At 36.3% G+C, this 16130-nt stretch overlaps 1 protein-coding gene across 3 annotated transcripts in view; it reads right to left on the bottom strand.

Annotated features, from left to right (window-relative positions):
- CDKAL1 (CDK5 regulatory subunit associated protein 1 like 1) overlaps positions 1 to 16130 on the bottom strand; it is a 669678-nt gene that overhangs the window by 447233 nt on the left and 206315 nt on the right. For all 3 annotated transcript variants that reach the window (XM_061194866.1, XM_061194868.1, XM_061194867.1), the window contains exon 8: positions 1427 to 1547. In XM_061194866.1, coding sequence (XP_061050849.1) covers positions 1427 to 1547 — 121 coding nt within the window. The remainder of the gene's footprint in view (positions 1 to 1426; positions 1548 to 16130) is intronic.

Below are 16130 nucleotides of genomic sequence, written 5' to 3'. Positions count from 1 at the left end.
ACAATTACAACATAAATGGACATATGTCTATTTCAATACTGAGAAATGTTACAAAGGAAAATAAGGCAAATACGGAGGAAAGGAAAGGTAGGGATGCTGCAATTTTAATAGGAATTTGAATTCAGGGGTCAAAAACAACAGCAGCAGCAGCAGCAATGCAGGATGTGAAGGAAGGAGAAGAGTGACTGAGACAGAGGGAACAGCAAACAGCCTTACACCCATAACTTGGCTCAGGCTCCAGAGAATATATTAGATTCTCCAGTCAATGTGACAGCTACGCTTCTGACTGTTAAATTCTGACTTAGTCGCTAGTAATCTCTGAGCTTGATGAGTCCAGGTTTATGAATCTTCCACAGTGAAGGCCAGACATTGGTCCTGGACAAGTTCACGAAGTCAACTGAAAGTCCCCAAGGGTTTTTAGGGAAAAGCCAAATGTCTTCTTCAACAGTCCCCGGTCTTTGGCGGCAGCGGAGAGGATGAACCAGAGGTGGACGATAAGGCAAGAGAAAAGACAACCAGTGACAACACAGCTGCAACAGTGCAGGAGGAAAGGACGGCACTGGCTTGGAGAGAGGTAGAAAGATGCTGGAGCAGGAAAGATAAGTTCACCTGTTCTCAGTGGGAAAGAGCATGAAGAAAGCAAAGGGCAAAAGGAGGACAATTTTTAAAAAGAGAGAAGGAAGATTAAAATTTAAAAGGAGCAGGAAGGCTTAAATCTGTGGGAAATGTGAGGCAGCTGCATGAATGGAGGGACTTTCATGAGGTTTAAATTTAAATTTATTACCAGACTATTATAATATAGATTAAAGTGGGAAATAAGTAACTTTTTCAAATGGAGTCACTATTTAAAAGAACCAAATTCAACAAATGCAAATAAAACCAAGTATGACTGATTATACCAGGAGTTATAATCAGGCAGAACTTCAGACCAACATGGCAATTAAAGAGTACTTGATATTCAGTCACGACGTTTATCTTCAGTTTAAGGCTCATAAAAGTAACATTTAAAAATATTCATTTCAGATAGTTAATAATCAAAATATGGTTAGGATCTTGGGCAATATTTACTACTATAACGCTATTGAAAAAAATAGTCAAAGATGACGGGTGTATTAACCATTTCACAGAATGAAATACTCTTCTTAAAAAGATTTTAACCAAGGGCAGAGCTGGAAAACAAAATCCACATGTATTACCAAAAAGAAGTTAGAGTAATGTTAATCAAAGAAAAAAACACTTGCTGCAAATATAAGTGCAACTGCATACAGGGAGCATCTTAGAGGGAACGATATTCATGTCTGATTTTTTTAAAAATTCATTTTTGATTTTTCTTTCCCATGGAAATGTTCAACTACTTTTCTATGTCATATAGCCAGGAAAATTCATGGAGTATATTGAATATTTTATGAGTTAGAGAGAAGCTTACCCAGTATTGATGGAAATGATTTCTATCAGTGGATTCTTCCTAATCTTTGGCAAATCCAGTCGTGCTCCCCCTAACCGTTTTCCATTATCCTTTTTCTGACCCAGCAGTCTCACAGAGTGACCTTCAAATAAAGCACAGAAATACATGTTAGCATGAGTGTACAACTTCACTTTAATTTACTGCTTTCAACAAATGTGTTAATATTTGCATTTAACTTTTTCTTTTATGAAAACAAATAAAAACAACCCGGAGAAGATATGATCACTGAACCTAAGAAATACTACCAAAGGGAAAGGCAGCGGTGTTCAAGTCCTACAGTCAAAAGTGCTTTGCTTAGAATATTTGCACATTCATACTGCACAGATGAGAGAAATAGAAATATCCTCTGAGTGTCATTCCACAGGTATGAATGGTCCCTAACATAGACCAGATATGTAAATATATGAAGCAGGAAGGGTTCACTTGGGCACTGGCCCTGCAGGCCAAGTGCAAAAGCAGATCATCTGCTCAAAGCAAACTGTAAATCAAAGAAGTAAAGAATTAAAAAGCTGAGATAAAATGACACTCTAGGGTTGGATTTTTAAGAACAAACAAAAGCTTTTAAACTTATTTTTTTTAAAACATTACAAAAGAATCAGAACACTTCTAAGACCCATTAAAATGTTGAATTAATTGTAGTTACAGAAAAGTTGGAAGAATAGAATTCCCATCTCCTTGATATTCACCAATTATTATTTTCCATATTTATCATTTTCTCTGTATACATACATATTATTTTTTATAACTTTCCTGAAGTACACCCTGTAAAACTCACCCATTGTAAGTAAACAATTCAATGATTTTAAATAAACTTATACAGTTGTACAATCATCACAACCCATTTTTAGAACATTTCCATCACCCCCAAAACTCTCTCAAGCTTATAGTCTATCCATGCTCCCATACCAAATATATTACATTTTGTTAATCTATCAACCAGCTGATGAACATTTGGACTGTTTCCAATTAACACCTTTTATAATAATGCTTCTATGAATATCTGAATACAGATCTTCATGCGGACATATGTGTTCACCTCTCTAAGATTCCTAGGAAAAGAATTGTGGGTTATGTCGTAAATTTATATTCACTTTTATAAGAAATAACTTTTCCAAAGAAGTGCTACCATTTTATATCCCACCAGCAGTGTATGAGGGTTTGAGTTTCTCCACATCACCAAGACTTCACTCATATTGTAACTTCTGACAACAGCTATTCTAGTGGGCGTGTAGTGGTATATTATTGTGCTTTGAATGAATAATATGCATTCCATAATGACTAACGATATTGAGCACCTTTTCGTTTGATTAGCCAATTGTATTCCCATTTGGTAAAATGTTGTCATGGTTAATTTGTACGTGTCAACTTGCCTGGGCCACAGGGCGCCCAGACATTTAGCCAAACATTATTTTGGGTGTGTCTGTGAGGGTGTTTCTGGATGAGACTGACATTTGAATCAGTAGACTGAGTAAAGCACACTGCTCTCCCTAACACTGGTGGGCATTATCCAATTAATCAAAGACCTGAATAGAACAAAAAGGCTGAGTAAGAGGGAACTAACTCCTCCTGTCTGACTACTGAGCTGAGTAACTGGTCTTTTCCAGCCTTCAGACTCAAGACTGAAATATCAGCTCTTCTTGGGTCTCGCACCTGCCCAGTTGCCAGCTGTAACTTACGCCATCAACTCTCCTGATTCTCAGACCTTTGGACCTGGACCGGAACTGCACATCAGCTCTCCAGAGTCTTCACCTTGCCGACTACAGACATTGGGAATTTTCAGCCTCCTTAATGGTGGGAGCCAATACCTTATAATACATCTCATTATACACACACACACCCCCCTACCAGTTCTCTTTCTCTGGAGAACCCTCACTAGTATAAATGTCTGCTCCAGTATTTTGTCAATATTTTAGTTATAGCATTTGTCTTATTATTGAATTATAAGAATTCTTTACATATTCTGGTTATATGACCTTTATGAGATATATAATTTCTAAATATTTTCTCTCAGTCTGTGGCTTATAGTTTCACTTTCATAATGGCATCTTTTGAAAATTAAAGTTTTTTTAAAATAATGAAGTTCAACTTATCTATATTTTATTTTACAGCTCATGCTTTGGGTGTCATATCTAAGAACTCTTTGCCTAGCCCAAGAGCACAAAGATTTCTCCTACATTTTCTTCCACAAGTTTTATCGTTTTCACTCTTATAATTAGGTCTAGGATACACTGTGTCACTTTTTGTGTATAATAAAGGTCTAAGTTTATTTTTGCCCATGGATATGCAATCGTCCCAGAATCATTTCTTTTCCTTCTTCCTCCTTTGTGCCACTGCCATCACACATATTAACATATATAGTTGTATAAACCCTAAAATATAGTGCTACAATTGTTGTTTTATACAATTGTATGTTTTTTAAAGAAAAATGTGAAAAATATATATTTATAAAGTACTATATATTTACCCACATAATTACCACTTCTAGCACTCTTCATTTCCTCCTGGGGATTTCCATTTGGTACCACCTTCTGCCTGAAAAATTGTCTTCAGTATTTCTTGTAAATCAAGTCTGCTAGCAACACATTTTTTATTTGGAAATGTCTTTATTTTGCTTCATTTGTGAAGGATACTTTTGCTGGATATATCAATAGAATTCTTAGTTGACAGTTTTGTTCTTTGAGCACTGAATATATCACTCCACTGTCTTTGACCTCTAGTGCTTCTGATGAGAAGTCGACTATTAATCTTGTTCTCCGGTACACAGTATGTCATTTCTCTCTTATGCTGTCAAGATTTTCCCTCTTTTTCTACAATGATTACGATGTGTATAGGTATGGATATCTGGGACTTCTCTACATGGAATTCATTTAGCTTTTTGGATCCGAAAGTAATGGTTTTCATCAAATTTGGGAAGTTTTCATCCAGTACCGTTTAAAACTACTGTTGTTGCTGTTGCTGTTTTTTACTGTATCCTTTTCTTCTGTGATTCCCATGACACATTTGTTGGTGTGCCAGATGTTGTCCCAATGGTCTCTGAGGCCCTTTTCATTTTTCCTCTGTTCTTCTATCCAAATCAGATCATTTCTCTTGGTCTATCCACAGATTTTTTTCTTCTGCCCTCTCAAATCTGCAGTTGAGCCCCCTCTAATGAATGTTTTCATTTCAGCTACTGTACTTTTCAACTCCAGATTTCCTATTGGTTCTCTTTTATAATTTCTATCATTTTGTGATTCTGTATTCAAGTCACTGTCATCATCCTTTTCTTAAATGCTTTTAACATCGTTTCACTTAGTTCTTTCAAGTCTTTGTCTGCTAAATCCAACATTTCTGGCCACTCAACGACAATCGATACTGACTGCTTTTTTCCCGCTTGAATGTGGTTATACTTGGTTTCTTTGTATGTATCATAATATTTTGTTAAATACTAGAAATTTTAGGTAATATATTGTAGCAACTCTCAATTCATATTTATCCCCCAAAGGGTAGTCTATGAAGTTTATGTCTCCACAATGAATGGTCATTAATCTCCTTTCTTAGCTTTTTTGGCTTTCTTCCCCCAAAGCGTAACTTCCCAGCAGTCAATTCTGTATCTGCATAGCAAAGCTAAGTCAAGGACTGGTCACGCATATGCTCAAACACCTTAAACCAGTAAGATTCCTAACTCTGTGTTGACTGATCTGTGTATGAGCCGAGAGCATTCAAACTTAGGGCCATTTTCAAGTCTGCCCCACCTTTTACTTTCTCCTGGGCTTTCTTGGGTCCTCTCCCACCTTCTCGCGATGTGCATACAAGCTCCAGCCGACAGATAAGTGTAGGCAGCTTGGGCCCACTCTGGTCCCTGTTGTGCATGTGCACAACCTCCAATCAACTTACAGTTTGCGAAGACTTATCAAGCATCCTCTCTCTGTCTCACCTCCCAGAAGTCTCTGCTAAATCCGTGGCTAGTCTGTCTGTCTACCACTTCTGCCAAACAGGCCTACAACTTCAGCTGTGTAGAGCCAGAGACACCCCATCCCCTATCACCCCACCCCACCCCACCCACCCCCCGTCACGCGCCATAAACATCTTCACTTTCCCTAACAGTCCTCCAAGTCAACTGAGCCTTCTTGGGAGCAGCAGTGAAGCTGCTGGTTTTTACAGCCTGCCCTGTCCTGGTTGAACAACCTTGCTCACAGAGCTGAGGAAGGAAAACGGCAGTAGCACCAGGCACAAACACCAAAGACTCACACTGTTCTTACCCAAAGCTCAGTTGTTTGCACAAATAAACACTTCTCAGTTTGCTGACTGCTTTTAGCCAATTTCCAGAATGCCAGAATGGCTTGTTTTTGACCATCTGTCCAGCTTTGTTGTTGCTTGTGGGGACATTTGTTGACCTTCTCACGCAGTCGTGCCACAAGCTAATCAAAGCCCACTTTTTAAAAGCAATTATTTAAAATAACTTCAAATACGTAATTAGTACAGATATAAGATTCTAAGCAATTATATGTATGTTTCATCACCCCTCATTTCAGAAAGATATACTGCTTAAACATCTCCTGTACAGACAGCTTTTCAGGACCAGAAGTAATAAAACCATCAGTCAAGGCCTTTTTGTACTAATCGCTTTAATAAGAAACATTAAGTACTTCATTCATTCTGAAAATTCTTGCTCTGATGGAGAAACATAGTTAGACTCAAACAAGCATTTGGCATACCAGATTTCACAGATTTTCAAGATAAGTTGAACTCTTCAATCACAAGTCCAGTTAATGAAGAGGTGAGCAAGATTGGCATGATAACATAATAGTTCTCTGAGAGATGCCAAAAGTTCAATAATGACTATGCAAAGGCATGCTATTTTCATACTAGCCTGAGACAAATTTCATTATATCCTGCTGAGACTTCAGCAATATGAGCCTGTACTAATAACATTTGATAAATTATTCATCTCCAACTATCTACATGCAAATAAAGGAACATATCCTGCCTGATGATATAATGAGTTATTTTCCAACCCAATGATTCATTAAAGAGTGGCAGACCTAGCAACAGTCTTTTTCTTTTTTTAATTGAAAAATATACCACACTAAAAACAAAGTAGGAAATAACATAAAAGTCCCTCATTATATCTGGTCAAAGATGAAAGAAAGGAAATTCAACCACATAATGATTATTTTTTTAAAAAACAGACTAGCAGAATAGAACTTTTATACTTGTTATACCATCTTTTTAAAAAATCCTTTTGCCAACAGAATTGCTATTTCAAAGTAACTCCTTAAATCTATAGACCACAGAATAAAAACATATACTACAAATCATTACCCATTATATGTGCAGTTATCAATATTATTACCCTCTAAAACAAACTGAAATTTGACAGAATAAATAATAAAACTGAAGGAGATGTCTTAAAGAAGGTGTATCTGTGGGACAAAAAGGAAGGGAAACAAGGACTCAGGAACAGGGAAACATGCTGAAGGAATAAAAATGTGAAAGGTAAAAAGGAAACTTTTGGAGCAAATTTATACTGAAAATGAACATGCTATACTTATGAAGGGACCAAGCCGTAAGGACCACCATTAGACACTCACACACTGCTTCTCTATACAATCCCTTCTGATTAGCCACTGATGCCTAGCACTGTGAAGGAAAAAGAACACTGCTCAATGAGTACCGATTTATTTTGTGACTACTGCGAATTTCCTCACCCTTTGTGGCTAGACTGAAGAGAAGGAGAGGAAGAAAAGAAATCAGGACAACAGAGTTTGAAAGAAAAGGAGAGTGAAAATATTGGTTTTTACATCATTTCAATCACACGTAATAAGAAATTAAAGGAGGAAGTATTAATAGGAACAGATGGGAACAATGACGCTCAGTGTGACCAGATAAACTGATAATAACATGAGACCACTGAGGAGACAGGGATAAAGATGTAAGTTATTAAAATAGAGATATGCGATTTTAATCCAAGGATGAAAAAAGAAGATTGCCTTATATGCAGAATGGGACAGACTCAAATGTTCAATTTCCGAGATTTTATCTTTCCTATTTTCAATGTAAATTCACATTTCATCTCCTCTAAATAACGGTCAAATATGTCTCAGTGGGCTTATTAACCATCTTTAATAAACATCTCTCTAAGTTGTTACTTACAAGTGTCACATAAAATTCAGTCCTGTTAAACCAAATTTAATTTTAAGCCTGAGGCTTTCAGCAGTTAGTTATAAATCAGCTACAAAACCCTGATTCTGTGCTCGTTTTTACATTCGATCTAATCCAGTAAAGAATGTTACTATTTTTTTAGCTAAAATTATTATATATTACAAAGTATTGAACCAAAAGCTAGTTTGTTTTATATAATTCACTATTATATGCACACTTGTGAATTCATAACACTGAAAAACCTATACGAAAAAAGGCATATTTTGTACAATAATGGCTATACTCGTTGAATCAATATTCAGTGTTGTTTATGGATCTTCATGAGCAAATAATCTTTCCCAAATCCCACAGTGCTAACTGCACTGAACATTATTAGAGCTGAGGAAAAACATCCCACCCATACATACTAGAAAGCCCTGTCTGTCAACATGTCAGGAAGCCAATTATAATGGTCATTCAAAAGCGGAAAAGTACCAACCCGTGGAATATAAGCATATATGTAAACACACATGCACACACACACACACACACACACACACACACACTGATAGAAATAGGACTACCTACAAAATACGTATTTATTAATTAAATTATGTTTCTACATACAAACCAATCGTTCCCCCTCTGGTTCTCAAAGCTAAAGTCATTTGTACAAGTTAGCCTTAGAATATCATTACACATTATAGAAGCACCGGTAATCTGGCAACTTGGACTCCAGTTGTTTATTTCTTTTCCCTTTAATTTCTTTTTCTTCTAAAGGCTCTATAAACAGCCAGACTTGCCTTCAATACTTCATTCTTCTCACCTAATTTTAAAGGCCATTCACTGTTTCCTTAATATGTGACCACCCACCTCCACTACCACCAGAGAGGCCTCATGCCAAGTTTTTTTCATTTCTTACTAACTGCTCTCACTTCACACAAATTCAGTCCTATTAACAGACATTCTGAAGACCTATCTGAACCCTAAGCTCTGGGTCGTCCTGCTGGAAAGCTTCCTAATAAAAGCAAACCCAACCCAATGCTGGGGCAGAGGGTAAGAGAAGACTGGTAGATATTCAAGCAAAAAGAAAAACAAAAAAATGAGTAAATGCACTACAGACATCAATTCTCACTTAATAGAGCCCCATCAATTTGAATATTGTTTAAGAATATTAGAAAGGAAAGCTCAGTTTACTGTTTTTCTACGAAGTGCTTGGAGCTGTTACTCGGCATAGCCTCCAAAGGCTTTTTAACTACTTAATTACACAAAAAAACAAAAATTTAGCCAAAGTTTGTCTCTACTCCGTTCAATGTCATTCCTCATATGTAGGTTCCTCCCAAGAAAGCAAGCATTCTCTAATAGTCACACTTAAGTAACTCTCTTGAAATATTTTCATTTTAAAAGAAGAAAGCAAAGTAAAACAAAGAAGTTGGGTTAAGTGAAAGAAGCAGCTAGTCTGGGTTGGAAAATTTTACCCGAAATGCTAGAATTGACTCAAAACACAAGATCATTACAATTCAAGCGCCAATTTTAGCTACTAAGATTTCAGCAATTACGAAGACTTTAAATGTTAACTAGAACAATGACACCTAGAAAAAGACATTAAAATAAGAGAAGAATGGTAAGAATCAACTGTCCAAAAAGACAGAATTCAAAGCATGAATCAAAGTATAAGCAAAGAGAGCCTACTAAGGTCCTGATGTTACCAGCGTGCATTTCCAGAGTTTTGGGTTGGAGAGGAAGCTAAGATAAGGACAGAATACAAAGTTTAAATCCCCTAAAAGTTTGAGGGTTATTTAATATCAAAACTCTTCTTGCACAAAAAAGTATCTACACTATAATTATAATGATGTGAAATTTATGTATGATCCAGAACTGTGGAAGACGTAAAGATGAAAACATGTTGGAAAGGAAAATTCTAACTTTTTCTTCCATTCGTACAGCATTGTTGGTACAACTAATGACAACTATTTTCAAGTCATCATACTGGACAAAGAATACATAAAATAAATAATCCACAAAAGCAAGATGTCTTCTTATAGTAATGGAGATACCTTCTGGAGGCAAACTACCAGAAGCATTTAATTTTATGATTTAATTACATCTTTTGCAAGCAGATATACCTTTTACGACAGTGGGAGGAGATTTATACGGTGCCAACTTACTTTTCACAATCTAAATCAAGTGTACATCAAAATATTCAAAAGTCAAAGCAGTCGCATGTCAGTAACTCCACCTCAGTACTGATCCTTAAAAGAACTCAGGTGGTTGGCTGTCTTGCTACAGTAGGCTCCTCTGAATTCTATATATTTCTTTTTTTTTTCCCACACTCTATTTATTTACTTTTTTATTTTTTAAATTTGTATTGAAGTATAGTTGCTTTACAATGCTGCGTTAATTTTTACCATACAGCGAAGTGAATCAGCTATACATATACATATATCCCCTTTTTTGGATTTCCTTCCCATTTAGGTCACCACAGATCTCCTGAATTCTAAATTTCAGTAGCTCCAAGGCTTTAATGTTTTGGGGTGTTTTCTTTAACATATTTATTGGAGTATAATTGCTTTACAATGGTGTGTTAGTTTCTGCTGTATAACAAAAGTGAATCAGCTATACGTATACATATATCCCCATATCCCCTCCCTCTTGCGTCTCCCTCCCACGCTCCCTATCCCACCCCTCTAGGTGGACACAAAGCACCGAGCTGATCTCCCTGTGCTATGCGGCTGCTTCCTACTAGCTATCTATTTTACGTTTGGTAGTGTATATATGTCCATGCCACTCTCACTTTGTCCCAGCTTACCCTTCCCCCTCCCCGGCTTTAATGTTTATGGCAATAAAGCTACTCAGTCCTTCCGTTTCAGTAAGTAAAGCATCCATGGCAGCAATGCAAAAACTTAATCACTGCTCATGCTCAAACCCATATTCCCCAAATTACTGCACCAGGTGATGAAAGCAGAGATAACAGACCTAATAACAGATGGCATTCAAGCTCCTAAAAAAAAGAGAGAGAACAATACTATACAAGAATAAGGAAACTGTAAGCCACATTTAGCTCAAATCCCCACATCCAATCATGAATGAAAATGTCAAGCTCCTCCTGCTACTCTTCAAATCATTATAAAATGTCACCGAGGAGCGGTGGGAGGCAGTATAAAGGCAACCTAAAGGGAGGAAGTCAGGGAAGGGGCATCTGGCACTTATTTGCTGGCTTTAAATTCACAATCTTAGTCCTCAACCCCTTGTGACTGGCATTACCACTGCCCTTCTGGAGAAATGAGGACAGTGAAATAAGTGTAGAAATGTATGAAAAACAAAGAGGATGTACATTTTATATCACAACACAATACACTAATGCACATGCATAACCGAAACAAAAGTTCCAAAATGCTACAGATGAGTAAAAAATGAAGTAGGTTTGAAATATTATTTTATCAATATTTAGATACAACATAAAGACTCCCCAAACCCAACTCCCCCCCCCAAAAAAAACCTATTCTGTCCTGAGTCATCACAATGACTTCTGCCCTAAAGGGACTTATGGTCTTGAGGAAAACAACTTGTAAACAAATAACTGGAATGAAATGCCAGACATGGTCTGATCAGTGTTTTTAAGGACAGTAGATCACCATGAGAGAGTGGTCAACTCTCCTAAAAAAAGATCAGGAAAGGCTTCAAGGAGAAATGACACTGTAGTGTGGGAGGCTGAGCAGGACACACATACAAGTTACATACACGACTACATAGATTTCCCAGTACATCTGGACACAACACTGCTAACACAGCAAGCACAGATCTTTGCTACAAATCCTGTCTGTTCATCTTCTGCTTCTTAAACCAGTCTATCACTAAAACCAGAATTCACTGAAAAGATTTATTAAGACTTGGCATAAAGGAGCTCCACTGTGAAAAACCCCACCTTCAAAAATTAAATGCCTCTAAACATAGTTTATGAGATAGAAATTATGTGGGTTTGAGATACGCATTCTTAGTTCTAATCAAAAGATTGGCCAAACATTATTTTTAAAGCTTAATTCAAAACCTCAGTATTGAACACTGAAAAACAAACAAACAAACCTTAATTCAAGAAATTACAATTAATGTTGGTTGTGAAATGTTAAAGACTGAAAGTTATCTACATCAAAATCCTTCTGATTACAGCTTCAATACTTATCTGGCCTAAATACAAAACTAGAATTTAGAACATACGCCATATCCTTAAAAAACATGGAAGGATTTTCTTGACTTAATCATTTGACAGTAAAAACAGTATAAACTGTGTTTTACCTTAAAACCTTCCAAAATTACCTATAAAAAACACACCCAAGAGAATTCTCTCTGCAGAATCTCTTTAGGTTTTTACTGGTTAGATTAGTTTTTTTATTGGTTGCTTACAGTTAAGGAATACGTTTACTCACTCATTTCCTAAATTAAGCACCCTTATAGCAAGGTAAGACTAAAATATTCTTCTCAGAATTTTTTTTAAAAAAATATAGCAAATCTTTATTAACTCCTTACAAAAAAAGTTTTTATGTTGGCACAAAATAAAATGGCAAGTAAAAATGAGAAGGAGGAAAGGGAAAAAGAAATCAAAGAGGAAACAAGAAACATGAAGGAACAAAACATGTAAGTGAGGATATGAAAGGGAACTAGAAATGGTTGAGCCGTGACCTTAGTCAATAGGCAGGAGGGATGGAGACAACAATAAATGGGTCTCACTTTCTCACTTCCCTCCATTCAAGGTAAGCAGCTTAATAGAACCTAAAGAACTTGAGATTAGAGAAGTAGGTTTCAAATTACAGCACACTGCTGCCTCGCTGGATAATCAGTAATGCCAGGGTTCCTGTGGAGTACAAATGAATTAATGTATACGAAAGGGTAAGCTACAAAGAGCCAGACAGAAGGTAATTACAGTTGCTACTATAATTAACGCAACTGTAATCTTATCAAGACCTATAATGCTAATGACGTTTCTCAAAAGCAAGAAGGCAAGGAGATTTTTAAAACTTTCAATCACTGTAATATAAAGTCAGATCCCATTTATTTTTAAACCTCTGGAGAACTAGGAAATAGGTCACAAATAATTGCATTGATAATGATAATCAGATTTGTGAATGATTTTTTAAATATTTTAAATATATAAATCAAAGTAGATTCAAGGTCATCCCTCTCAAATCACTCACTGCATTCCGATACAATTTCTTGAATATGAGGGAAGAGAAAGAAGGCATAAGTAGGGTACCAGGAACTGCACCTGACCCTGGGTAAGTCTAAGCATAGATGCCAGAGAGCCATGGCTGTTTTCCCACCCCAGGACATCTGAGTGATAGGATGCTTACCACTGTGACAGTGGCTCACATGGCAAATGAATCTAGGTGAAGAGCCACATGGCAGAGTCTCCAGGCCCTCCAGCTTCCCCAGGTTCAGGTAAGCCACCCTGCCATCTTCCCACTCTGGCTAAGGGTCCCTGTCCAAGCAAACACCCTTGAGAATCACTGCTGCAGTTCATGTTCACGCCTTGCATTAAAACCTCTCAAATTATTTTTCCCCCCTGCCCCAACAATCCCAGTCACCAAGATGAAAACTGCCTGTCTCAAAGTCCCGAAAATAAATATGCCCCAGGGTAGAAATGAAAGTTGCTTTAGAGAAGCACAAAACTCTTAAGCAACACTGGAAGTACACCACTTATCACCACCTAGGATGGCATTACCACGGAATAGAGTAAAGGCAAAGGAGTCAGGGAACTGTGCTTTACTCAAGACCCTCTTCACTGGAGAATACAAAGACATACAAAAGAAAAATGCATGGTATGTCTGCCACAAACGCCTTCAAATTCATTTTGTAAGTAAGAAGGTATGCGGAAAGAAAAAGTAAACTCTGGCATGTGGAGATTAGGACGCAAGAAAAAGCTAGTCAATAACTTTTGCTAGAGATCACTGTCCAAAATGTCAATGTCTCATTCTAATGACAGGCTCTGAAACTCAGTTTTATATTGCAGACTCCAACACTCCTAGAATGTCAGAGCTGAAGGGACCTTCCATGTCATACAATTTACAGCCCAGGAAACTGAGGACAATGAGGTTGCGTGGGTTGTTAAACACGACGCTGTTAGCGGCAGAACCAAGTAATTCAACATAACCCTTCACGTCCTCAATCCATGATTCAAGCTCATCACAGCACCAGACTTCAGGGAAGCTTAAAGAAATGGGGCACTGGAATTTTCAGAGTTACACTAAAGATTTAATGTGTTAGAAACCATCTATCACAAAGACATTTCAGTTACTATTTCTTTATTACTCAATAAAATGTATGCCTTGTTATAAAACGGTAGTACTGATAAACTTCTCCTTAAAAATCCATCCATAGTCGATATCCTAACTGGAGATTCTGCAAATGAGTCCCCCCACCTCCAAACTAATAAGTAAGTGAAATTAGTGTTTATTCTCTCAGTCTCAGAAGTAATTGCTACACATATGCTGTGTGTTTTGTAGAGTGTTATGGAATGAACTTTTAAAAGAAAAGATGTGCATCTCCAAACATTAGATACAAAACTTTAGTATCAACTGAGCATTCTTTCTCTATACCAAGTGCTAACAATATTAGGTTTTCTAAGGAAAGGTCAATGGTATCACCTAATAAAAGACACCCTACAACTAGTCTCATTAAATAAATTCTTCTAATTGGCAAAATTTTCAAGAAAAAGAGAAAATCAGATTGAAATTTCCTGTCTAGTTACATCTGAGCCATCAAATTACTCTCTGTTGCCAGTTTTTTCACTTGTTTGTGTTATATGATTTTACTGGCAATAAAATATCAATATTTGTTTTTTAATAAAATTTTCAAAAATGTCACAAATTTTATGTATATTTTGCTACTGGAGTTTTAGATACTGCACCTCTAACATGACCTGGTTTCTGCTTTGTATTTCTATTTTTACAGAACCCAGCTATAAAATACCAAAGAAGAATTACCAATACAGTACAATTTACTATTGTGTTAAAGAACAGTCAAACTGCAACAGAAAACACCACGATCAACCTACAATTTCACCCTCTATTTAAAAAACATAATAAAGCTTCTAGGATTGTTTTCTCTAAGTTTATAGTCCCAACCATTCTCATTATATTTTACTAAACAAAAATAGTAGATTCTTTAAATGAAGACTAAAGCTTCTCCAGACATGCAATAAACCACATATATGCATGCAGAGTATAAAAGCAGTGTACCACATGCCAATTCTCTACAAAGGTAGTTACAATAAAGGAAGAACTTAAGTACATTAAAGTTTTTTTATTATATTAATTTTAATGTTTTCTATGAGAGCCTCAAAACAGGATTAATTGATCTACTTGTCATTGTTTACTAAGTAAATCCTATTAGAATAAATAGAAATTAGAACTGTGGGACTCAGAGATTGTTATATCTGAGAATACCAAATACCTGCAATGAAAATTATTAATACACAAACATGATTAATGTTCAAACTTTATAAACTGTTTTAATATGAACAGTTCTCACAAAAGTCTAGACTACAGTAATGCATTTTTAGAGAATTCAACAATACTTGCAGTCTCACCTTCATGGAATCTGCCAAGGCAGAATCAAGCTTTGCAAAGAGTTAACATGTAAGCCCAATTTTCACAGCAGGCAAGTCCCTGTTAATATTTAAACAAGGAAGGATGGGGCTACTTTACCAGACAGATCAGTGGGACCACTAACACAAGGGCTGGGTCATGGGAAGCCTGAGAAGTTCAAACTTCAAGTAATTTCCTTTCCTTGTTTTGAACAATCAAATCCAGTGAACCATTATAACAGTGTTATGTGCAAACTCTAACACGACCATCAACCTAACAAACTATTCAACACTATGCACCCTCCCCACTTCCACTCTGGAATGAAGAAGTCAAAGTTAATGAAATACCCAAGTCTTCATATCAATAAATTCCATTATTAATAAAAGGTGGCTGCAAACCATAAGATAATGCATCTTTGAACAGAAAGGGAAATATAAGTGATGAACACACAAAAGCAGTGTAATTAACTTTAAGACAAACCAAAACATATAAAACAAGTCTGAAGCCAGCACAGCAGAATTCACCTGGAGGACACATTTATGCATTTATTTGAGTTTTAAAAGTTTTAATGGCAGAAAAATATTTGACAAATTAAAGTTACTTAACTACTTTTATTTTAAAAAATAAAATAAACATGACTACTTCCAATGTTTAAGGAAGACTCTTTCGAGAGCATCTATTGGCAATTTTGGAGCACATAAATAATTCTGGGACTGCATAGTGTTTCTGTGGCTAGAAACAGGACTGATAATTTAGCTAATAAAGCTATAAAGTTAGAGAAATACAGACAAGACATGGTGGTTTCTCTAATAAACAGTCCTTTCCAGCCATTATTCCAAACTAGCTATTATAAAATAAAGTGACGTGAAAAATCAACTTATAGTCTTATGGTAGAACTTTGCTGTTTGGGACCATGGGACCATAAAGAAATTTGCCCGGTCTTACTTCTAAAACTATTATGACTA

This window comes from Eubalaena glacialis, chromosome 7 (assembly GCF_028564815.1).
Source record: "Eubalaena glacialis isolate mEubGla1 chromosome 7, mEubGla1.1.hap2.+ XY, whole genome shotgun sequence".
Lineage (NCBI taxonomy): Eukaryota > Metazoa > Chordata > Mammalia > Artiodactyla > Balaenidae > Eubalaena > Eubalaena glacialis.
This window is presented reverse-complemented; position numbering and strand designations above follow the sequence as displayed.